The following is a 26,151-nucleotide window of genomic DNA, read 5'->3' as shown; positions in this document are numbered from 1 at the left end:
CACAAAGCCAGAGTCGTTCTCTTTTTGTCATCGAGTGGACGACACAGGAAAACTATTAATAATTGACTCACAAAAACAAGAAGAACTTTGCTTTGTACTGTTCACTGAAGAGTTTTATTTAACTTGATGAATCCACGTCCTCTCAACTTTACTTTTGCTTGTATTAATAATCTCCTACATTTCCCAGAATGACTTTCAACAGACCCCCAGAGGAGGAAAGTGATCTTTGCTGTGTTCATATGCTCAGCAGGTGCAGCGAGCAGCAGCCTCAACATACCAACAAATACATAAATTAATCCACGCGGGAGCAAATTACCTCCACCAATTTACATCTCAGCAAACATTTTCCAACCTAAACTAAACCATCTGCATCTTAAAAGCTTACAGTTACCTTTTTATTCATGTGTGAAGGGTGTTGGGAGCCGTGCATGACTGGAGAGTAAACATGTCCTAAAGTCAGGGCTAAAAAGTCCCTGAATAAGATGCAACTTGCTGAAAGCAAAAGTTCAACACGCTGAGAAGATCGATTCTCATCTGACTCTCGAATAAGCATATTTCCCGAAAGTGTTGAACTGTTCCTTTAAGCAAACCTTCCCACTGAAATGTGCACAAACCAATCACATTTACCTTCCAAAATAAAACAGAATCTTTTTGCTTTAACGTTTTAAAATTACAGTTAGAAATGTTGGCATATCAATCTGCAAACTGCATCACAGGTTTTCAGAACAGTCATTTTGTCCACAGTGATCAAAGAGACTGATCCTTGCTGGAAGAGCCATGAATCACTTTCTAAAAGGCAGTATGTGCTTAAACTGGGTTCTGTATGAATTTTCTTTACCATCGCCTGCATGTCTTAACACAAATGCTGACTCAGCAGCTCCGGCTGGACCGGTGTGAAGGCGTGCGTGCACCTGCACACTCCCAGTGAAGTAAACTGGGTTGAAACTGAAAGAGTAAATGAGAAACAAACTCAGAGAACGCAGGTTTTAACCCCTGAACGCCTCAGTTATGTAACAACACACTGCGAGAGTAAACAAAGACTGTGTGTGACGAGTGTAAGGCTGATCGGGGGGTGGGGGGGGTTTATTGATTAGTAGAAGCTATACAGAGAGAGGATGGATCAGCAGGAGATGTCCCAGATTGTAAAGTTACAGCCTTCCTCACTTGACAACACATTTAAAAAGGATCAATGCAGCTTTCCAAAGCAAATGAAAGTCTCACTTTTAATACAACATCCCTCTAACTCAACCCTCTAAACAGTCTGCAGCGATTACTTTTAGTTTGGTTTGGTTTCCAAGCAGACCATTGATTGATTACATGTACCGTTAATCTTAACAGCCTTGCCAAGTCTGTATTCTCACCGGTGCCTGTTTATACAGCTTAGTTTTTCTTATGTTGCAGGATGCAGGCTGAGATTCTGATCGCCACATCTCGGCTTTTCAAACATTTAAACTCTCTGCTCTCCCCAAATAATGAAAGCTAATGCAGTGGACAGTGATCAATGAGTGCGGTTCTTCTAACCCGCTGCCCTTTAATGATTTATTGGCAGTCTGCCCCACACTGTCCAAAGGGCTGACTGCAGCTCACTCCCAAACTCTGCAAGTTTCTAAATCCAGCAGGGGATGGAGCTTCCGAAAAGTCAGGATCCTAAACTTCAGGTGAGAAGCTTAACTCTCCAACTCCGACTTACAGCAACAATAATAAAACTATTATTTGGAGGATGGATTCATTTTGAATAAGACAGAAATCACACTGAATTACAATAAAGAGCATGAATTCTTTTAAACAGGGAAACAGACAGGAAGATGTTTTAGAGTTTGGAAAGAGAACATCTATTCCTTCAGTCCTCTAATTATAGGTTAAAAAATCATTAAATGCCGGGGCTAATTAAAACTGGCCTTCAGGAAGGATGTTGCATATCAATACGCACAAAGTAGTACCATCAATATGTGAGACAGCGCTTCTCTTCAAGAGCAAACAGCCAGAGCTTTGAGATTGTCCAGCAATGTTTCAAATTTGAATTTCTATTTTGAAATGTTCCGTTTCTGTCTTATATAAATGTTTTTAAAGTTTCTTTCAATGATTGAGTGGAAGAACTGAGAGAGAGTTGAACATGTTTCTGGTAAAAATGGTCTAAGGAACACAATTAAAGCTGCATTAATAGATATTTCTATTTTAATGATAGGTCACATGACTATGCGTCACTGTTTTGATTTTATGGACCACAGGGTTTTGATTTTCATCGCGTTTTCTCCAGCAGCAGCTGTTTTCAGAAAACAAGCTCTGATAAACCCACTTTACGCTTCCTGTCCAGCACCAAACAGCAGGTAGACACAGTTAGCGACGAGCTAATTGCGGACAGCATGGCAGAGCAGCAGACTCTGACACGGAGGAAAGATAATCCACTGCAATCCTCTCGTTTGAGCCCTCAGAAGGCATCGATTCTTTAGTCCTTATTCATTAAAACATTGAGCCTGGACACTATTTTCTGACTCCAGTGTCTTTCTGAGACTTTCTGTGCACACCCTTTACACATAAAGAGGACAGTTCAGTCCTCCAGAACCACAGAAGACGTCATGCAACTGTTTCCACAGGGTGAGTGAGTAGTATCCCCAATGATGAATAAACTGACCTTTAGGTGTAAAATCATCCCAGTGCCCCTTTTAAAGAAACTTGGTCTCGTTTGTTTAGGTTCAGAATAACCTGCTATCATGACATTTTTTTATTCAATGCTTCACCTTCACCACAGTGTGAGAAAGAAACGCTTCTGACCTGTCCTCGAGTCCAGCAGGAACCGTCCGTCCTCGTTGCCGGACACGATGCGGTAGGCAATGGGATCCGGACCTCCACCATCTCTAGTCAGGGCGGAGACGCTCAGCACCGCCGACCCGACTGCCAAGGATTCTGGGAGCTGAGCGGTGTACTCCGAGCTCAGGAAGACGGGCTGGTAGTCGTCCAGGGAGACCACATCCACTGTCACTGTGGCGACGGAGTATAGGTGACGAGGTAGGCCGCGATCGGTGGCCTTCACCTTCAGCTCAAAGGTGGGTGGGGTGTCGGCGGTCAGGGGTCGCTCCAGACGCAGGATCCCCGAAAACTCATCCAGAGAGAAGTAGCCGCTGTCGCCCGCCAGGAGGGAGTACCTGACCTCAGAGTTTATACCTGGAGCAGACGAGTATGATTAGTATTATTATTAGAGTATTATTATTGAAACACTTCTGATATGCCATTGAGTTTGTTTTCAGTCATGTGACGTGAGTTGTATATTGGCAGACAATGCTGCTGCGTGACACCTGGATTGAAATAGCTACTGTTATCAAAACCACACCTGGATTTCCACAAGGTGTGTTTATGATTAAAGGTGAACACATGATGACAAAACACAACAACCACATAAAACATTCAACGGCGCCATCAAAAGATGAAAAACTGTTAAAACCTTTATACATATGCCAAAAAATGGTGATAAACACACACTGAAGCGGCGATTATCATCATATTCAGTAGCTGAAGCTGTTTCTACACACACTGCGTCCAACACAAGCACTATTGGGGTGTACGTATACGACACTGACATTATTTTGACAAAAGCTTTTTGGCACTATGCTCTGGTGTACCCTGACTTTCATGATCCACATGTTGTACACTAATTAAAGCCTAAAAGTTGTAAAACCCTGCAAGTGGCTCCTAGAGGCTGAAATGTTCCTTATATTCTCAAAACCGACTAGTTAGCTATTCTCATAAAAGGTTTGTCTTAAGGGGGGGCGAGAAGAAGGGTCCTTAAAATCAAAGGGGTTCATTCCTTTGTGTTCATGGAAATCTGCATGTTAGATGTCGATATTTCTTGAGGACAAGAAGGCTCAAGAAGAATCATCTGCTTGGAACCATGAACAACTGGCAATCTGTCCAGTAGATGAATGGATGTCTTGTGTGTTGGACAGAAAATCATCTCCATCTGTTGGCCCCACAGACATGAGGCCAATTAACACACAACTGGTAACACAAGACCAATGATGTTCAATTTATGAGTGTAGTTTAAAACCTGGAGGTCACAAGATAAATATAGTTGTACCCCTTCAGCCCTCTAATATCTATTCAGATGAAACAATCTGAAAAGTATTTGTCTTGTTGTTGTTGTTATTAGGGAGGAAAGACATGATAAGACACCACACAGGTCAAACGTTCCTGTTCATTAAAAATATTCTACACAGTCCTGCAGCTCACAGAAACATGTAACCTGTGACTGTTTTCTTTTCAGAGGTCACAAGCGGAAATATTTGGGAACTGCTGCTTTTTGATAATCACGCAGACTAATGGGAGTGCCATGATAAAAGGTCAAACTCAAACAAAGCATCAACAAACAGGTGGTTTGACAGGCCCAGGAGGGAAACTAATTGGCCTAAAGATGGCGCTACAGTTAAAATCCTGCATTTTAGAGGACCAGTTTAACTGTTGCACGTCTGTTATTTTCTCTCTTTCCTCTCTGTGAAACGTCCATTAGAAAGAAAAACGCCAAAAACAAAAATCTAATTCTAAAAAAATAAGAGCAGCTTCATTCTGAATGAATCCGGGAAGGATGACAATGATATAAATCATATTACACATCAATCAATATATTTCTCCATTTCAAACTCAAACGATCAAAAGACGGTAGATAACATCACCTACTCAGAATCTTGAGTTCTGTCTTTACCTTCTGTGATCAATAAAGTTAGTGTTTTTGAGTCTTCTGTCTGTTTCTTTAATGTGTTTTCTCTACAGTTCTTTCTCATTTCGTTGGAAAATAAAATTAAAAAACAGTTCATTAGTCATTTCTTGTCTGTGAGAAAGTTGCCAGTGTGGAGAAAGAGGACAAGCTGCTGCACATCTGAAGGAGTGGCCGACCTGTTCTGTCTGCTCCTGTTTCCCTCCCCAGATCTGTGTGTGTGTGTGTGTGTGTGTGTGTGTGTGTGTGTGTGTGTGTGTGTGTGTGTGTGTGTGTGCCCGTGCCCGTGAAAGAGTATCTTTGTGTTTATATGTAAGAAACATCAAAAAAAACGCACACTCCTACACCGACTGAGCTCTACAACTGGTTTCAGACGTCTGTTTTACTTTACATTTATCTGACTTTACTGTTTCAACACTTAAAAACCAACAAACCATCAAAGGCAGCAAAATGAATAAAACATTCAAACACTAAACTGTGTGAGAAAGCTTCAACCAGAAGAGATTGGCGCAGATTCGCTCGATATTTGTTCGGTGCTAAAACACTGAAGAGATTAAAAAGAAGAGTGTGATCAAATTCTGCTAAAACACACAGACAATGACAAATTTGTGTGAGTGAGATTAAAAAAACAAGAGGGTTATATAAATCACAGGAGAGAGACAGAAGAAAAACAAAGGAAACAAGGAAGAAACTAGTTTCACTACAGCAGAACTAAACTAGGAGCGTTTGTGAGTTCGTTGACAGCCACGCTAGCAGCTATGTGAGGCATGCTAACATGCTAACAATGACAATACCAACATGCTTATTTTTTGCAGGTATTTAGCAGGTATAATGGTATAATATCTTAGCTCACCGTGTTAGCATGCTAACATTTGCTAATTAGCAGTGGACACAAAGTGCTGATGGTGATCTGATTGCAGGCGTCTGAATAAAATGTTTGACCTGATGATGGCGCTAGATGAGAAGTCAGAGGATCAACAAAGTGATTACAACTGCCATCTCTAGAGCTACTCCTCTAGTGGCTATAAGCTAAAAGCCAGCAAGATGCTAATGCTGCCGGGGTTAAGGGTTAAAATCCCTGTGCAGCAAATAATTACCAACACAGCTGGAGTGACACAGAGGAGAGGCATCAGGTGGGCGTTTCAGAGAGCAAAACTCTGTTGGGAATGGCTTAGTCTTTTATTATGTTTAGAATTAGTAACACCACATTCACACACACATACAGACTGTACACACACAAAGGCAAGCCTGTGCATTAGCCTTTAATAGTCAAGGATCGCTGAGACTTGGACTGAGGGGTTGTCACAACATGTTCTGACCTGACAGAAACAATATTAAGCGCTCGATGGTCTTATTGTGTTGTAACTTGTTTGCAGCAGCCATAATAACATAAAAAAAACTCAGCCTACCAGTGTCTGGATCCTTGGCGTATATGACAGCGATGGGAGTTCGGACAGTGGTGTTGTCAAACACGGTGACCTCGTAGTGGCTGGAGGAGAAGCGAGGCGGGTTGTCGTTCATGTCCTGGATCATCAGCAGGATGTCCGCCTGACACGACTGCCCCCCGCCGTCCGTCGCCTTCGCCACCAGGTTGTACCCGACCTCCTTCTCCCGGTCCAACACAGCCAGAGTGAACAGCTCACCTGAGGAACGATGGATACAACATTTTTCCATGTCACAAAAAACACAATATTTCCAAATTTAATGGGGGTTTTTATTACGTCATATTGGCAATGAGGAAAAAAGCTACATTTCACACTTTTCTATCCCTCTAATGTGCTAATGCTTCTTATCTTTACCAATGTGTAGCATATTAGCTTGTTAGCATTCTACATGCCAACATTTAGGATGTCAGGTTTAGCATGTTAGGAATGAGGGGAAAGCCACTAAGATTACATCATTTTAAATTCTGCGGGTCAACAAAAAGGACAAGTTGTGAACACACTACAGATGATTACTGGCAAGAGTAGAGTAGAATTTACTGCCTGGTTAGCACCCAAACAATGCTGGCTAGTGTGTTAGCAGTTAGCTCACAAGCTACAGTCGTTTGCCAGCTAGCCTTGTGAATAGTCACTACATCACCAACAGGAGGACCCAAAGTTAAACTTGGCTGTGCCACTTCCTAGTGCGATGACGCTTTAACACTTACATGTAAGTGTAAACTGCTGTTGTTTATTACATTTAGCATGCTGCCTTGCTACGGTAGCATTACTCTGAAAGTACACCTGAGGCCTTCTAGCCTTTGGTATCACATGTTTCCAATCATGAAGTGTTGGACAGGTGGAGATTTTGGTGGCTATAAATGAAAAGTCGGATCACTTAACTACAGGATTCATCCTTTTCAATATTTCAATCTGTACCAAAGTGTTGGACTCACCAACTGATTCTCTGACTGTCTACAAACACTCTGTTAGCATGGCTAAAAACAGATATCTTACAGGCAATCGGGCGGCACAGAAGACATGTGAAAAAGATGTTATGACAGAAAGAAAGTGTGATGGATGTCAGTGAGGTGGCCCCTGAAAAATGGAAAAAAAAAAAGAAAGAAATGACAATAGAAATGTGTTTGGCTCTTTTCAGCACAGAGCCTCTCTGAGCAGCTGCAGAGTGCCGACAGTATCGCCAACTCAAACACTCAGCGCAGCTCACTTAGAGGCAGCACTCGTGTTTTGACCCCAAACAGACACCGTCATACCTGTCCTGTGGTCGAGATGGAACTTGTCTGCGTCGGGACCATGGAGGGTGTAGGAGATCTGCCCATTAGCTCCCACGTCGGGATCTGAAGCCGAAACCTTCAGCACAAACAAGCTGGAGGGCGAGTTTTCCATCACCGCCTCCGTGTACACCAACTGGAACGGGAGGATAATAACAATAATCAGGCCTCCATTTGCATAGCACTTTTCTCAGTCAAGCTACTGAGTGCTGTATAAATAAAATGAAACAGCTACTGGGTTCCAGTAATGAAGAGGGAAAAAAGGTGATTTTAACATGTTAGAACTGGTCAGAATTCATTATTAGAGTTAAATTTGAAGCAATTGATCTTTAGCCATCATCAAGGGTCACTTTCAAAAAATGTTTCAACAATAAGATGGATGTTATAGAGCCGCAAGGTAGCCGGCATCATCAGGCGGGAGTAGCACGAGTGGAGGAGTAGGATGTTAATCGTAGGGTTACTGGTTACATCCACACAAAAGTTTTGGTACATGTGTTTGTCAAAAAGAGAAAAAAAGTTGAGAAAGGTAAAACAAAAAAACCCAGAAAAAAACAAAATCACACTAATAGCCCAATAACGTTCACAGGTTTTTCTGCCTAAAAAAACATGTACACTCACTTTCTTGTTTTTAGTACTATTCATGGTAATTTTATGGCATTTATATGTGTTGTAACCAAATAATATTACTTAACCAGGTCTTAAAATGGTGAACAGCTGTTTTGGTGAAACTAACTATAAAAGAGCTGAAAGTTTATATTACTTGAACATTTCCACTCGTCTGCAGTGTACGCACGAATTTCCTCAGCTGGGGTTATTTTTTTAATCCTCCTGTCATCTTTTGACATAATACTTCCTGTCAGAAATCAATAAATTAACGTTATTTAGATTCAGCACGTCTGTGTGTTACTGCATTAACAACCACCTCTGATTTGGAGTATAGAGACGGTCGTCTCAGAATTGATACTGACATGTTTTGGTTGTGTGTGTGGGGGCTGCAGAATAAAAAATGAATGGAGAAGAGAGTTCAGATGTGCTGTGTTGTTCAGCTCTGTTATTGTAGCTGAGGTGCTCTATATGGGAGTACATGAGGGGGTTTATAATTTGGAAGGAATTCTCTTCTGATTACATCCAATAACAAATTATTTCATTACCACAATATTTGCTAGTAGTAAACCACAAATACTCAGCGTCTCCTTAATCTGTTCTTCACTAAAACGCTCAAATGAAACTCAGATTAATGAGATTCTTTATTAGAGAAGGTTTTAGGAGGCACTGCCAGGCAGGCAGGCTGCGTTATTACTTTTAAATGAAGACTTAAATTACTGAGAAACATTATTGGAACAATTAAAAGGAGACAAGCTGTTGTTTCTTTCTCGCGAAGGATAAATAAGCGTGATGCTTTGATGAATATGATCTGTAAATGAGAGGGTGAAATAACTCACCTGTTCACACAGTGGACTGTTGTCATTGATGTCCAGCACGTGGACGTCCACCGTAACCGGAGCCTCAAACTTCCCATCGGTGGCCGTGACTTTGAGCGCGTATCTGTCTTTGGTCTCTCTGTCCAGAGGCTCCTTCACGATCAGACCCCACTCGCCCTCGTCCTCTTGGATGATGGCAAACTGGCCCAAAGGGTCCCCATCTGCAGGTGTGATGCAGAACGGAGTTACTAGTTGGACATAGTTCTTTAGTGAGCCGTAGGAATCATGGAAACATCACAGTATCCTGGCACACAAGGTGATGTCCTCAAACAGTCTAAAACTCCAAATATTCCATTTAATATAATCAGGAAAAGGCTGGGAAAGTAGGAAAAGCAGCAAATTTTCACATTTCACAACCTAGAACCATCAACTGTGTTTTTGCTTAAAAAATGACTTCAGTGATTAATTGTTTATATAGTTGCTGATTTCGTTTCGATCAATCTACAAATTAAAAGTTAACACATGGTGGCATTCTCTCACTCAGTATAATACAGACCATCCAAAATCCCCCACCAGACATGAAGAAAGTGTATTTAGAGCTTCATGCTTGGAGATGAAACCTAAAAATGGGGGACTTGAACACAGTATTTCTAAAATCGTGACTATGGTCTTTTACAAACAGTGACATTATATCATGTAGAACATATTGAGTCGTATAACAAACGGAACGGATCAAGGGTCACTTTAAACAATGTGCATCTTTCGGTGCTGTAACTGCATCAAGATGGAGGGCAGAAAAAAATGACTACTATCAAGTAATCTATGAGAAATCAATAATCAGTGACGAACTGATCTGAATTCAGCGCCGCCTTTATGACTTATATTGTTTCCTTCCATTTACTGTTTATGTGAATGAGGTTTACTTTTGTTTCCTGTAATGTTGTTCACGTAAGAGAGAATGAGGCCGTGACAGAAGTAATACTTATATTGGAAATACATGTAGTATTGATATGCTATTCACCATTCAGGCTGCTGCACATCTTGTCTGAGGGTCTTATTGGTTGTGCTGAACGTTTGTTGTCTGCTCTCATTATAGTGTCTCTCTCTACACTCTATTACTTTCTGAGTAACATAAAGTTTGTATTTAATACAGCAGCTTCTTTGAAATTGAGTTCCTGATGAATAATTCAATCAATTCTGTTTGCCATCTTGATTTTTTTGTGTTGTGGGTGAATGTTTTAACATTAGGCTGACTCACCCGGATACTTTGCATCTCACTGTTTTGTTTTCTTTCTTTCAGAAACTTTTGTCTTTGACATGAAAACAGTTTTTTTCTCTGACTCCCCTGCTGGCTAGTGACTCTGGCCATCAGTATGTTACAGCAGATTGCATCACAGACAGTCAACCACCTGTTTGACAGGTGACATCCGCAGACGGAGCCGCTATAGAAGTCTAGTCTTCTCACCGAACCAACGCTTCAACCTCAAGAAAGAAACCTTTTGATTTATCTTCAGTCAAAAGTTGCCAAACAGGTCTTGTGACTGAAGCCTTGAACTGAGATGCTGGATTTCTTTGGCAGTGACAAAATACTTATTGAGTGCTGCTCTACATAAACAGCCTGCAGCACTATGAGGGACAGGTGATATAACCGAAATGCATGTAGGTGAACTTTATTAAAGCAACCGACGAGGAGGAGGATGTCATGCAGTATTTAACTGATAAACATTACATATTTATGTTGATATGATTTACAAAATCATATAAAAAACATCAGTTATGTTGTAATTCTCCAAGTAACTCTTTGCATTGCAAAAAAAGCCTCTGAAACCTCATTTAGATCACCAAAATAAAAATAACAAACGTTTTAAAATCTGCATGGTTATAGCAGATCATCAGGAGAAAAAAGTATGAATTATCAAAGTTTGGTATATTTTCATACATGCAAAGGTGCATTTTTTTGTCAAAAAGTCAAAGAAAAAAGGACAAAAAAAAGAATTTAAAGCTTTAAATTCCTTTTTTTTCTTAATTCTTTAAAGCTTATTCTGGTTTTATTAGACTCAGTATCCTCAAATTTGCATTTTACAGTGTGTGAACAATTTTATAACGTTTTTTGGTGGCTAGTAAAAGACAGTGGGTTGAATGGGGGGGGGTCCAGACCGCAGTTTTTTTTCATCCTGGCTATGGCGCTGATGAAAACCTACTGAAAATCACAGTAATGAATTTTGTTGTGTGAAGCGGCCCCGTTGTCAACGGACACTCCTAAATAAGTAAAATCCTCACATCAAATCATACCGGTGGCAACTTTAATATCAACGCTTGCTGTGTTTTTCTTTCTTTTTGACAAGCCAGCATCAGCCAAACCCTACCATTTATAAATAATTCCAATGCAAATATTCCTCTGTTACACTTTCCAAAAACAATGTTGTGACAGCAAGCTCCTTCAGAACGGTCCAGCTTTGGAGGAAAATGGAGGATTTGCATTAATTTGAGGCTTTGTTTTTGTTGTTAGCTGCAGGGCATCCAGTTGGTATTCTTGTCTTGTCTTGTCGGCATATCAACCTGCTTCTGTTTGTGATTAATCTGCGGCTGAATAACATCATAACATGACTCAATTCAGGGTGATTAACAGAGATTTCGCTTCACCTCATTAATGTCCCACAAATCACATGATGTTGCAAATCTTCAACGGGACAGTAGCTTGGCTGACGCACACACACACACACACACACACACACACACACACACACACACACACACACACACTCTAGTGAATATATGAGTGACACACTTTTGAGCTCACATGCATACAAACTATATGACTTGCACAAATGCCCAAACACACAAGGGAGCAACACAAACTCACATTCACGGGCTTAAATATGCGAACACACATTGAGACGTACTCACCTGTGATGTAACACGTTACAAGGCGGTTCTCCAGTGATACGTCAGCATCCGTGGTCGTCATGGAGACGATGACTTCACCGGGACTGCTGTTCTCCACCACTGAGCCGCGGTACACGTCATCAGAGAACTTAGGAGGGTTGTCGTTCTCGTCCGTCACCGTCACCTCCACCAGGACGCTGGACGACAGTTTGACGTCGCCGCCGTGGTCGATGGCGACAACGCTGAACCTGTAAACCCTGGTTGCCTCACAGTCCGTCTTCCGTACAGTGGTGATCCAGCCGCTCTCTCCATCGATGGAGAATACCTCAGCGATGTCCGCCGTGGTGTCGTCAGGCTGAGCCTCCAAGCTGTAGGTCACAAGGCCGTTGGTGTCCGTGTCTGGGTCGTTGGCGGTCACCTGTGGGTCGAGACATTCAATTTCAATTTCAAATTGAAGCATTTTTAAGAAACGTGCTGACATTTTGGGCTTGTTTGCTTTCTTATATCATTTTCATCTCTGTGCTTGTTGGTCCAGGGTGTTTTAAGCCTAGCTTAGTCTAAGTTAAACTAAAGCATTAGGCTAAAACTAGGCAAATGCTGCATTCATGCAATATCAGGAGAACGTGAAAAACTCTTGTTATTCCGACCACTGCTGTCCTTTTAGTAGAAACTGAGTGGGGATTTCTGGCAACAACTACTTCCAAGCTGCATGGAGAAGGGTTAAAGTCTGAAGAGGTCATAACTCCAGCAACACAGTATATAGAACAACTTTCAATGTGTTTCTGCTTGTGGTCTTCATCAGGGTCAAGCCTTTATCCCTGTAGCCACACCTGATGAACAGGTATTCTTTATTGTGCTACATCTGTAGCAGTTGTTAACAAGGGAAACCAGATAAAAATGATGTATAGCTCCTTTTGAGTTATCTAAATGGACAGAATAAGTGTTGATATTGGATTTTACTGTAAAGTGTTGTTTTAATAATAGTGAATATATAGTTTTTTTCAACAACTTGACCTCACCTGAATAACAGTGGTTCCAGCAGGCATGTTCTCAGCCAGGAAGGCCCTGTATGGGTTTGCATCAAACACCGGCTGGTTATCGTTCACATCTTGGACCTGGATGCTGATCGACACCAGTGATGCAACATTGGTCCCGTTGTGGCTCCCCTGAGCGATCACATCTATCTGATACCATTTTGTCCTTTCATGATCGATGGTCTTCTGCAACAGCAAAGTTCCGCTTTCTTTGTCCAAACTGAACACTTTGTCTTTGTTGCTTTCCACAGTGTTCCCGTTCACCAGGCTGTAAATAAGGGGCATGTCGGAGTCCGCCCTCACAGAGCCTAGCTCTGTCCCTATGGGGATGTCCTCTGCAGCTGAGAAGGTGTAGAGAGGCTCTGAGAACTTCGGAAGAGGAACCTCAGGAGGAACCACTTTGACCTGAACGGGGACAGTGGAGTTATAGAAAGGAAGACTGCCATCGCGAGCTTTGACTTTGAAGTTGAAGATCTTGTTCTCCATGCCAACAAGACTATCTTTGACACTCACAACTCCAGTGAAAGGGTTGATCTCGATAATGTCTTCGGTCACCTCTTCGGCTTCATCTACTGTGTAGGTGACATCTGCATTTTTGCCATCATCTGCATCATAAGCCATGATCTGAATGACAGGAGAGCCTTTATTTACAGTTGACTGAATTGAAACCTGGTATTCTGACGCTTTGAACTGAGGAACGTTGTCATTCTCATCTGTGAGAATAATCTTGACCGTGCAAAAGGCCACTTTTCCGCCGCCATCTTTTGCCATCACTTTGATAGCGATGACTCTCTGGGCGGGGTTCTCCCTGTCCAGTGGTTGTGTCGTAACAATCTGCCCACCATTGTCGATGGCAAATTTCTCATCCGCAAGTTTGTTTATGATGGTGTAGTCAACACTGCCATATGGCCCATCGTCAGGGTCAATGGCCGCTAGTCGGATAACACGAGTTCCTGCCTCTGCATTTTCAGCCAGCTCTGCTTCGTAGATGCTCTGCTTGAAGTACGGACTGTGCCTGTTGCTGTTCATCATGTCAATATTGACTGGTGCTGTTTTCTGAAACACTCCGTCAGACACCGCCACTGTCAGGTTATAGTAAGGATCCAGATTCCTCTTACAGACATTAGAAAAGGAGATGATTCCTGAGGATTCGTTGATGTTGAAGTACCGGCCTTCGTTCCCTGAGAGGATTTTGTACTTGAGGTTATTCAGGTCCCCGGTGTCAGGATCTGAAGCTTGGATTTTGATGACTATGTGGCCACACTTTGCCATCTCATCCAGTGTGGCTTCATATTGGGACCTGACAAAGTCTGGTGGATTGTCATTGACATCTGTGATATTTATGAAGATATAGGCTTCACTACTAAGAGGAACAGTGCCATTGTCAGTGGCTTTGATTTTCAAATTAAAGTGTTTTGTATTTTCATGGTCCAGCAACTGTTTTGTGACAATCAAACCACTATGAGGGTCCACCTCAAAGAAATCAGTTTCGTTCCTCTCTGTTTTCACCACCTGGAAGGTAAGGTCTTTATTTCTGCCAGAGTCCCTGTCAGAGGCAGACAGTTGTATCACAGAGGTGCCGATTGGGAGCCCCTCAGCAATGTTAACAGAGTATGTAAGCTTTGAGAAAACTGGCGCATTATCGTTCACATCCTCTACTTCTATTTCAATGGAGGCCTCTGAGAAAGCTCCAGTAACAGAGTCAGTAGCTCGAACTGTCAACACATGCATGGTTTGGCTCTCGTAGTCTAGAGGGTTTGTGACAGTCAACACACCAGTTTTGAAATCAATGTGAAAGTGTTTTGAGGCATTTTCCTCTTCAAGGTTGTAGATGAGCCGATAGCCCTCTGGATTTCGGGCCTGGACGTGTAAGATGGTGGTGAATGGGGGAACATTTTCAGGGACTTTAAGCGGATACAGAAGAGTCTGAAAAACTGGGTTTGTTTGATTCCTCACTTGAATACTGAGCTGTGCCATTGTGGTGTGACTGGGCTCACCCTCATCTACAGCCAAGACTGTCAACACATACTTGTTCAGAGCTTCAAAGTCAAGAGGCCTTTGAAGGGATACATCGCCAACGTCAGGATCTATTCTGAACAGGTCATAGTCCTCCTCCAGTGAGTACATGATGGATCCATTCTCTCCCAGATCTCTGTCAATGGCAGTTGCTTGATACAAAACATCTCCTGGTTCAGAGGATTCAGAGATCATCATTGAAAAAGGCAAGTTTAGAAACTGTGGAGAGTTGTCATTGACATCATCTATAAAAACCTTGACCTGTGTCGTAGCTGTCCTAGGCGGTGTTCTCATGTCTTGTACCTTCACTACTACGTCATAAACATCTTGTTCCTCTCGGTCAAAAGGGATACCTGTTGTTTCAAGAACACCTGATGTCTGTGAAATTGCAAACTTTCCCACTGAGTTTACCACAGAATATAAAAGAGGCTCATTTAAATAACAGCCTGTTGTTTTGAGTGCCGCCAAAGTTTTGACTGTCTTTAGGTTTTCTGTAACGCTTGCTGAATACACTTTCTGCTCAAATCCAAGATCGGTGGCTGTTAGGTTTGTTACGTTTACTTTGACGGTAGCTGAGTCTTTGTAGAGGCCGTCAGAGGCTTTAACAAGCAGTTGGTAAAAAGGCCTGAATTCAGACACATCGCTCACGGTGATGACTCCAGTATTGGGGTGAATCGAAAAGGCATTGTGAAGATTGCCCTCGGTGATGCTGTATGAGACTGCAGAGTCGGCGTCATGGGCCATGACGCGCACAACCTCTGTATCTCTGACAGCTGGGAAGATGATGGATGGCTCATACACTGGAGTGGTGAATTGTGGTGGGCAGTCATTCAGGTCCAGGACGCGAACAGTGACCTTGGCAGGCTCTGCTGCATACAGCGATGGCTCCCCTGAGTCCTTAACCTGCACGGTGAAGTGATACTCGGCCTTGGCTTCAAAGTCAACTGGTGAAATTAAAGAGATGGTGCCCATACTTGAGTCTATCTTGAAAACATTCAGGGCCTCCGGTTCGAGGATCTGATACACCAGCAGAGAATTTGAATCTCTGTCTGCATCTGAAGCCTGGATGACCAGAGGGGTGTTTCTTTCTCCCATAATCATGCTGTTGATGTGAGCTGACTCGCTTATTTGCCCAAGGTACTCCCTCTGTTGAAAAACAGGAGCATTGTCATTCTCGTCAATCACGTAGATGTAAACGAGTGTCTTGGATGAGGCTCCAGCCGTGGTGGAAGCTGTAACTTTGAGCTTGTAGGAGGCACAGTTCTCAAAATCAAGGTGCTTTAGGACTGAAATCAACCCAGTGTAGGGGTTTATATTAAATGTTCCATTTGAGTTACCACTTTCTATCCCATAATGCACTGCAGAAGGGCTGGAAGCTGTTATGGTGACCACTGGCGATCCAAGTGTGCTCAATTCACTGATCTCAGTTAGGTATTCTTCCGAGGGGAAGGTAGGTGGGGTTTGGTCGGAGATGCGGATGTGGATGTGGACAGAGCAGAGGTCACTACGCTGAGGGAAGCCCTGGTCAGTGGCCTTTACAGTCAAGTGGAACTGATCCTGAGGCTGAAGGTCCAAAGGTTTGGACACACTGATGGAGCCCAGCTCTGGATCTATGTAGAAGATGTTGTCGATATTCCCTGCAGGGAAAAAGGAAATACTGTGTTACACAAATGATCATGTCCTAGACTTGAAGGTCTATAACTGAAATGCTTCTTTAATGCTTTTCTTTTGTACAGACAGTGTGCGGGAGTCCACCACTTAATTTTATTTCTCTGTTTTATAGGTTTGCATTAGATTACATAGTTTTAATAATAACAACATCTTTGTTATTATTATAAACCATTTTACAGGCCATTTATCTACTTGGCCATTTATCTACTACTTATCTAAGTGTTATTTTCTTAAAAAGGAACTGTAACTTGTAGTTTTTACACATCAGTTTTTGTCTGAATTAAACAAACAAGATGTGCTCTGTTATTTAGGTATTGGCATTGATCATCTCATCTAACTCTCGGCAAGAAAGGGAAAATGTTGAACTATTCCTTTACAACAAGTAAAATAAAATGTATCTGATAATAGTTTCAGATAATTTCACTGGTTTTCAATATCTAGATTCTACTGCAGTGATAAGCAAGAGAAAGCTCTGGAAACAGTTACATTTATCTCACCCGATTTTCTTCTCTAGTTTTAGGGGAAAAAAGTCTGAATCTGAGAGGTTTTAGTTGTTACGATAGATGTTCTTTGCTGTAAAAACTACACTGAGCATGCATAATGTAGTCCACCGCTTTGATCATACATGATCAGCAATATCTCCTTGACATATCGTACACTAGTGCAAGATAATACAAGTTGTAGGTCTCAGATGTTCCATAAATCTCTCAGAAGGTCAAGATGTTTCAGTGTAATGTGTGATGCCAGAAGCAAACGCACAGAAGTAATAAAACGATAGAAACAATAAGAGGACTGAGAGCAGGAGGTTTAAATTCAAATGCCAAACAGAAGGTAACTGGGAAGCACTTTCATCTCTCAGGTATCATCATTGTGCCCTTGAACCATCCTTGAAGTAGTGGACATCTGAAGGCTGTGATTGTACAGGGCAGCTCCCGGCGGTCAACATTAGAAAATGGTGGCAGCTCCAGAGCGTGAATATGTGTAACTGAATGAAGCTCAAAAGGAGCAAGCATAAATAAAAGATGAAAAACGGGCCCTTTATTGCTCACCTGAGTGCAGAGAGTAGCTGATGTCGGCATTGCTGCCCATGTCCTTGTCCAGGGCCTTGACCCGGATGACTTCGGAGCCTGTAGGGGCCAGGTTGGAGATGCTGGCCTCGTAGCGGGGGCTGAGGAAAGCTGGTGAGTGGTCGTTGCAGTCCTCCACATGAACCACAACCTTCACAAAGTTCCTCTTCACTGGGATCTCCTGGTCACGCACCTGAGGAGGAGCAAAGTGATGTTAAAGTATTGGTATCTGCACATTTACAATTTCAAAATTTTAATTATTATTATTTTCCTTAAAGGTGCATTATGACCAAAGTACTTTTACAGTTACAATAGACACAACAAAAGAAATCAAAATAAACAATTACAGATAAATGTAATAATGAAGCACTTTGAGCTGCATTTCTTGTATGAATGGTGCTATACAGAATACGTTTATTATCATGTATTATTAGTTTGAACATTCTTGTCTATATTTTCGACTCAATATAACGTGGATAACTGAGATGTATTTGGGTCTATTTAATCATAACCTGTCTCTAAGGGGGCTTTCACATCAGGGACCCGGGCCTACACTGGAGCGACAACATAAACAAATATGCATAGTTGATGACGCAAGTGTACCCTTCTTCTTCTTGGTGTGTTATGGCGGTTGGCAAACAATGTCATGGCGCGTTACTGCCACCAACTGCTACAGATTGTGGATCAAGTGTACTCAGGCCCGAAACAATGTGAAAGCAGACCAGGGGGGAGTGGAGAGGGGGGTACAAATCAATCGTACCTAATGTGAAAATGCACGAACTGTTCTGCACTACGTCATGTGTCATAAACAAACATTACAGATTCTATTCTACTGTATTCTACTGTGCGATTACCATAACGATGAGCGTATGAACAGAGATCTTCTCGTAGTCCAGCTCCTCCGTCATCACCAGGACTCCACTCTTTGGGTCCAGATGGAAGAACTTGCTGCTGTCTGGATGCAGGCTGCTGTGGATGGAGTACACCAGTTTACTGTTGGCGTCGGCGTCCTGTGCGCTGATCTGCAGGATGTCCTTCCAAGGGGAGGTGTCCTCAGGAACCCTCACCTTAAACACACCGGAGCAGAGGAGGAAATGGGTGAATTCTTCAATGTAATAAAAAAAAGTGAAAGCGCAGGAAACAACAAACAAGGGTTTGAAAAATGGATAGGAAACTGAATTTCTGGGCTTTGAGGTTTCAATTTGAACAATATCTTTATTCATAAAGGTGGTCTAAGGACAGAAAACACTTTGAGGACCAGAAATTGTTCTGTTAGAGCAATGATTCCAGAGACAGGACCAGAGAGGGCGTTGATTACTGTGATTAAGAAAACAACAGTGACGCAGCAGCCTTGTGCTGTCTGTTGGATGTCCTGATAATCACAGTAAAGGATGCCAGCAGAGGTTTTTAAAAAATCTCAACATGTCTCTACAAGTTAGATTTAAAGTGGTATGTCTAAAATGTCTTTAACTAACTTGTATAATAATATACCTCATGTAGGTGGGTAGGCTATCAAGTGGTCAAACTTAACCAATCATAATATGTGTATCCAAAAACTGAGATGTTTTTTCTTTTTGTTTAGACGTTTGTTTCTCAAACTGCTGGGGGAAACAGCCATAGTCTTTCATGACAATCTTACATAGTTTTGGTGAGTAAAACCCTTTGAAAACATGTTTAAGGACTTGCATCCTTGAGATTCAAGGGGGCCGACAGTACTCTCCACTCTCGCTTTTCACACCTGGATGCATCTCTGACACGCCCATACTCATCTGTAAAGAATCCTTTTGGGTATTACTGCGGTAATAACTCACCTGTGGACTCTACCACAAATCTACTGGATTTCCTCGACTCTCACCTTGTACAGTGGCTTCAGGAAGACGGGCCGATGCTCATTCATGTCCAGCACACGGATGTAGGCCTGCAGTTTGGACATGGAATACACAGGGTTTGAAAAAAAATGGATGCTCAGCATGAATAACATCAAATATGGAAGGCAGCGCTTCAAAGTTGCTTCACATGCAGCACCTGAGCCGCTGCTGCCTGCAGGATTTAAGATTAGATCCTAAACCAGAGATTTTCAAACTCAAATGAAGACATAAATAAAGTTGTTTAAAGCTACTGGTGCAGCTCAGTGGGTTCATTTGTACGATGACTTCAAGGCGCCGACACATCTACAGTTTGTTTTCTTTGATCTCAACTGGTGGTAAAAGTTATTTTCTAGCTTTTTTTGTCGTAGCTTCGGATCATAATATATGAATCTAAAGGTATGTATGTACCTTGTTCAGAGGTTCTGGTTACTTTTATCTTGAAACCAGAACAGTGGGGGTGTTTTAGGGGCACTTTCTGATGTTTTCTTTTCAGATTAGATTCTCACTTCTAAAAAACTGCCCAGTAGGACCTATTAATTATATTATTATTATGTAAATATACTGAAACTTAAAGAATAAATTGATGCAAATTAGTTAGGTGTGAGCACAACAAGGTGAATTCATTCTGTATTTGGTTATAAAGCCAGAATAGTCAGAACTAAAGATTCCCTGATCCCCGGAGGAAAAGAAATGCTTGGTATATTTTGCTTTTTTTTTGTTTTAATCCTCAAATAAAGGATTTTCAGACCTTCCTTTCCTTATTTCCTGGGTCAGATAAACCAGTTTACCTTTCCTTTTTGCAAATATGAGGCATGTTTTTGTGAAGGTCTTCTTTTTCCGGTTCATGTTTCTAACCTGTGTGGTGGCGTTGTGGTGGCCATCCGTGACCCGGACCGTCATGTTGTAGTTGGAGCGTCGAGCCGCATCGAGCCGTCGGGCGATCGAGATGGTTCCTGTATTTCTCTGGATGTCAAAGTCCTTTTCCTCATCGCCACCTGAGAGAGAGACAGATGAGCGAGAGACACAGACAGACGGAGGGAGAGAAAGTTTATTCCATCAGGTGTTGATGCTTCAGTATGTGGGGTTATGAATCAGGCCGCGGCCAGCCGTCAGATGTAATATCTCAGATGATGTGTCAGACTCTGCAGCTCTGATTTTGACTGGTTGCAGGAATGATGCATCTTGGCATCGTCCTCCAGCATCTGAAGAAGTGTAGGGATTTCCCTGTGGGGGGCGCTGTAATTAATGATCCACTTTCTAACTTTGAAAGTCCCAAACTCCTTCACCACTCGTCCTATTCTGAAGGAACTTTGAGGTATTGTTTTAATCATTAGGATCACCACATGTTCTAAATGTAACTGTTTGTTATTATAGACTGCCAATTATGTGCTGTCGTTCAGCAAATGTCATAAATTATGAACCAATGTGCAGCAAGTATTCAAGCTCGACACTGCAGCATCTCATGTAACTGTAAAAACAGACTTTTGAAAATGTGAGTTTTGTAAAAATGTTAGGATGATTGAATTAAAACAGAACAAAAAATACTGAGAAAACAGAGAAAAATAGATTTTCTTTCCTTCATATGAACCCATCCATCACAGCAGGACATTTTGATGGCCTCTTATTTACAGACAGAGCGGAGAAACCAACTGAGACACCCGGACCTCCACAACAGCAACAATACTGTCTGTCTGACATCTGTCTTACCACCTGTCTGTCTGAGTCTAAAAGAACATTCTGAGTTTATGTTTCACCTTGACTGTTTCTGTATAGAGATAGATGGCGTAGGGATGTAGGGATTTGTTTTGTGTATATTTGGAAAAGTCTCATCAAATCAGAAATCAACATAAACTCTTCAAACTGATTGGACAAACACTCCACTCATTGGTTTTTGTTCACATTTCTGTCAACCACACAGCTTCAATTGAAAACTGATCTCTGAGTTGTTGTCCGGCTTTGAGAAGCTTCTCTGTTCTTGTTGCTGCCAATAAAACTCAAACTGCAGTTCAAAAGTGTGTTTCCTTTTCATATGCATCACTGTGCTCATAGTTCTGTTCTATCCTTTATTTATGCTGTTTTATCTGATTATTTACTGGCTGCATGCGTCATTGTCTTTCTTCTTTCCTTTGTTACAAATCACCTCATTTTGAAACATACTGTGTTTTAAATCTGCAGAAACACTGACTCACTTTAGCCATCTGCTTCCCTTTATCCTCTCTTCCTTCTCTTTCTTTCCATCCCCGATTCCTTCTCTTCCCTCTTTGTCCTGCACCCGTTCATTTTTCTTGCTTCGTGGCTTTTCTTCTCTCTCTCTCAGCAGGTTGTGTGTATGCATGTGAGAGAGGTGAACCTCATGCCTGCTCTGCCAGATGGTGTTTATCATGAAGATATCCACCTTGCGAAGGTCTAAACACACAAACACACCTGTATACCTATGTTTCTATTACTGTACGTGATGGTTGAGGCTGCACTCATGGAAAGTCAAAAGTCAACGTGGAATAAAACATTTCTCTAATTTTCTGCCTCTTGTTCTGTTTTCCTCTTCCCTCTCCTTACAGCCACAAATACACACTCCGCACACTCCCTCCGTTTGTTCTTGATCGATGGATAATTGGGTCATCCGGAGGTCTATTTCTGTCAGTTATGCCATAAGGACTGAGCTGAAATACTGCAGGCTAACCAGCCACATTGACAGGTCTGTTAAACTGATTTAGATTTCTAAATCCTGGGATCGACTTCCTGTAAGACACACAGCGGCACCCAGGAAGCCTTTCATGGAAGAAAAACGGCTGAATCAGACGCAGCATCCCGTATCGCCTGCTGTCGTCTCAGCACAGAGAGGGGAAGATGTACTGTAAAAGCAATTTTTCACTTTACTGATCATCTCCGGGAAGATATGATATCCTGGCCGAGGTTGGAGGTTCCACTCCCTCCGGGGCCAGCCGTGCAAAAAATATCTTTTACTCATACTCAGTACTGGGAGAAAGGAAGTGTACGCCAAATGTCATACAAAGGAAAAATCTATGCAGGAATTTAATCTATTCATCCATTCTTCCATCCATCTTCTGGATGTTTATATGGGTCAGGGCCACGATGACAAGGCAAGCCGGCCATTTAGGCCAGGCCACCCTTGATCCTCCTTCAGTACTTGCTTGTATGTCGCTTAATACGTCACATACGTGGAAATCACATGAAGAGCAGAAGGGAGGGAGGCCAAGGTGAAGTAGCATTAATTCTTCTCTCATTCACTCTGTTGTTTCCAGCTGCAGCAGGAAGTCGTTTTCAGTAAACAAGCTGTGATAAAGTCACTGTACTCGGCTTCACACCAAACAGCAGACAGTCGGAGTTAAAGACTAGCAAAGTGAAGAAGGTGGAATGTCTTGCTGCTAAAGAGAAACAGATTTGTCTCAGGAGATGGTGGAAACCAAACCAGAGCTCAAAGGAGAGTGAATATTGTCCGTTGGCTTTTTGGGTCAAATAAACACAGACTCAACAAAGGCTCCAGCAATGTTACTCAGCGAAGGTTCTCTTTGCTTTGTGAACGTAGCTTTGCACTTTTCTCCAGAGGAAAGTATTTTTAATTTGCTGTGCATTTCAATGGTCCTCAGATGATAAATCGTAATGATTTACCTTTTCTCAAGCCCTCCATCAAGACAAATTTCCACCAAATACCAAAATCTACAGGGCACCAAGAAATCAAAATATCAATATTTTCTTTGTTCAGGATTGAATAACGGTATGGCCCACCCTCTAGCTCTGCCCTCAGGACAAACAAAGAGCATGTTGTTTGATTTAGCTCTCACCTTTGTTTTGCAGGTTATAATGAGCGCTACAGTCTTTGGTGCCAGGAGTATTACTTTATTGCTGTTCTTTTGAGGAATTTTGCTGTCTTTTCTTAGAGAGTTCAGGGTGAGCAGTACCTTTTGTGTAAAACCCAGTTAGACATATTATATCATACGGGGCTATACAAATGAACTTGGCCGAATTATTCTCAGTCCTTTTGAACAAGACATGCAGAGTTGAATATCATTGTTGACTCGCTCTCTTGATCCTCAAACTTTGCAGACAGCAGACGTTGCCTTCAGGGCACGTTGAGGAGGTGCAGTTGAAATGACCACCAAACAGATGTCCTTTTCTCTTGCAGCTTCCTCCACTAATTGCTTTAAGGCAATAATACAAAGAGGTTTAATTTCTCAACTTGTCTGCCTCTGGGTCTCCTTCGGGTCCTGACCTGCTCAGGAGAGCCGCCGCATGTTGTACAGAGACACTCAGGCAACTTTCCTGCCGAGAGAACATCATTTTCTCTGAGCAGTGACTCAAAGAATACAACTGCTGATCAAATCAGAGGTTCTGACAACAGGTGAGGGTCAGAAATGAAAATCGATCGATTCTTTCACTCTCTCTCACTCTCTTTCTCTTCACTCCTGCTGAGCAATAGAGTTACAACAAAAGTACAGCAAATGGTAAAACTTCATGGAATGGGCACAAACTTACAAACTGATTTTGTTGCTGTCTTGTCTTTAAGGCGTCTTGTTGTCTTCTGTCTGTAAATTTAATCCATCACCTCACTGGTTTCAAAACATCTCGCCAAACGACTGCAGTTGAAAATTAGCCAGCTGGCTAACATTTCAGCAACGTTGGCGGTCCTCATCAATAAATAAATAAATGAGATGAAACTCAGTGTCTCGACTATGTATCACTAAAAAGTTAGAGCAAATGTCCACTAGATAGTATTTCCTCAGACATCTCACATCACCGTAACACAAATTCTATCTTGATCTTAGGCAGTTAGACTTCAGACAAAACTATCAAACGTGTGACCAGATAAGAGCATGTGAAGGACATTAAACAGGGAAACAGTTAGCCTGGCTTTATCCAAATTCAGTCAGTCTTCATTCAGGCTAAGCTAAGCTAACCAGCTGCTGCTGTAGCCGTATGTTTCCAGACAGATATCAAAGTGGTATCGATCATCTCCTCTAACTCTTGAAAAGAAGGTAATTAAGTGTATTTCCGAAATGAACTATTCCTTTAAGTTGTAATCCTTTAATAAAGTTTTTTTTCCATGTATGTAGTTTATCATTCTCATTGTGTTCCAATCTAAAACTATCAGGGAACCCTGCTGGATTCAGACCCAAAGAAGCCTGAACTCGTCCACTCAGAGCAGATGCTCAACCCTCCCCTGCAGGGGACAAACCTCATCCTCTAGCAGAGGGCCACGGCCTCGGACCTGCAGGTGCTGACCCTCATCCCGACCACATCACACCCAGCTGGGACCCGCTCCAGCACACAGATCACAGATCACAGTCCGGTGGAGCCGCATCCATCCACAAACAGCAGAGACGCAGCCCTCGCCTGCTCTTTGATATCCTGTCCCTGATTTTGTGTTTCCACTTGGCTCTAAACGCAGCGTGTTGTTGTTGTGCAGATTCACAGGAGGCGTTTGAGTTATTTTGACAGCGATGGAAGTCTTCATTTGTCTCTCTGACTTATCTCACGGCCGGAGAGGCTTGATAGGCATCTGGGTTCTGCTGCTGCAGAGGAGGAAGGTAAAGCGGGGCGATAAATACAATGATCATATCTGCATGGGAGAGGAGTCCTGTGACATAACAACATTCCCTCATCTGCCTACGCCGAGATGAGGGTCAATGATACTCGACTGCGGAGCAGACTGGGAGGGGGGAGAGTAGAATAAAATAGAACTGAAGTACAGCAGCTAGTCTTCCATCTCTTCATGTCACCATCAAAGTAAAAAACGGCAGGTGAAGTCTCATTTTTCTAACAATTAAAGATCCAAACAGAAGAGAGTAGAGAAGAAGAGGACTGGCTGAGCTGACAGTCGACAGGTCATCAGTGACAATTACTGAGTTATGTTCACAGACCACACACGGAGAAAAACTGCACAATTATCCATCACTACAACACACACTTCAGCTCTGATTGATTGAACACACAGCAGTCAAAGCTGCTGCACACAGGGAATAAATAACAACACAGACGTGGAAAGAAACCCAACACATTTACTCAACTACTCTATATGAGTACAAATTCTATACTTGTACTTCAGTATTTCAGTTCCAGCCTTTATACTTCTACGTTGCTATAATTCAGTGCTCTTTACTCTTGTAAAGCTGTAGCTTGTGGTTGCTTTGCAGATGAAGATAATCTCATAAAATATGATGTATTGCTAAAGATTCAAATAGCCAACTGACAGTCTGACCTAAAACCACCTGGACGAGCATCAACATTATAAAATGGCTTTCACAAGAATGTAGTAACCATTGATCTATAAAGCAGGCATTATTCACTATTACTGACTGCTTTTACTTTTGATACACATGAAGTTTTTACAGGTAATACTTTTTGAATGCAAGAATTTGACTTTTGTGGTATTAATGAAAGATGAATTTAGGAGCTTGTACAGTTCAGTTTTTGATTCATTTAGATGATTTCTACTCAAATTAAATGTGTCACCAGTGTTTGGTTATTGCAAAATTGCTCTGCCTGGATAAAAAAATTAAAATGTATATATGTGTGTATATATGTATACGTATACACACATGTATATATATATATGAAAAAGTGTAGAGTAAATGCATCAGATTTCTTTCTGGCTAATAGGAAGTTATTGGTGTGATCAGGCATAAATGAAATACAACGAAACTGATCTTGGAGAAAGCTCGTTTTTCCATGCTGTAATTATTTTTGACTATATTTTACGTGATGTGTGTTGCTAGAGCGATAACGTGCGGCCGGACTCGATCAGGACTCCT

General features: G+C 42.0%; 1 protein-coding gene across 1 annotated transcript in view; it reads right to left on the bottom strand.

Moving 5' to 3' along the window:
* The window catches only part of fat2 (FAT atypical cadherin 2), a 91,788-nt gene that overhangs the window by 37,544 nt on the left and 28,093 nt on the right, over positions 1 to 26,151 (bottom strand). Inside the window, exons 7-16 of the mRNA XM_070913111.1 lie at positions 20,237 to 20,376; positions 19,369 to 19,431; positions 18,368 to 18,580; positions 17,496 to 17,706; positions 12,745 to 16,412; positions 11,747 to 12,143; positions 8,861 to 9,060; positions 7,401 to 7,554; positions 6,115 to 6,348; positions 2,773 to 3,162 (exon numbers count right to left, since the gene is read on the bottom strand). Coding sequence (XP_070769212.1) covers positions 2,773 to 3,162; positions 6,115 to 6,348; positions 7,401 to 7,554; positions 8,861 to 9,060; positions 11,747 to 12,143; positions 12,745 to 16,412; positions 17,496 to 17,706; positions 18,368 to 18,580; positions 19,369 to 19,431; positions 20,237 to 20,376 — 5,670 coding nt within the window. The remainder of the gene's footprint in view (positions 1 to 2,772; positions 3,163 to 6,114; positions 6,349 to 7,400; positions 7,555 to 8,860; positions 9,061 to 11,746; positions 12,144 to 12,744; positions 16,413 to 17,495; positions 17,707 to 18,367; positions 18,581 to 19,368; positions 19,432 to 20,236; positions 20,377 to 26,151) is intronic.

This window comes from Enoplosus armatus, chromosome 10 (genome assembly GCF_043641665.1).
Source record: "Enoplosus armatus isolate fEnoArm2 chromosome 10, fEnoArm2.hap1, whole genome shotgun sequence".
In the NCBI taxonomy this organism is placed as follows: Eukaryota; Metazoa; Chordata; class Actinopteri; order Centrarchiformes; family Enoplosidae; genus Enoplosus; species Enoplosus armatus.
This window is presented reverse-complemented; position numbering and strand designations above follow the sequence as displayed.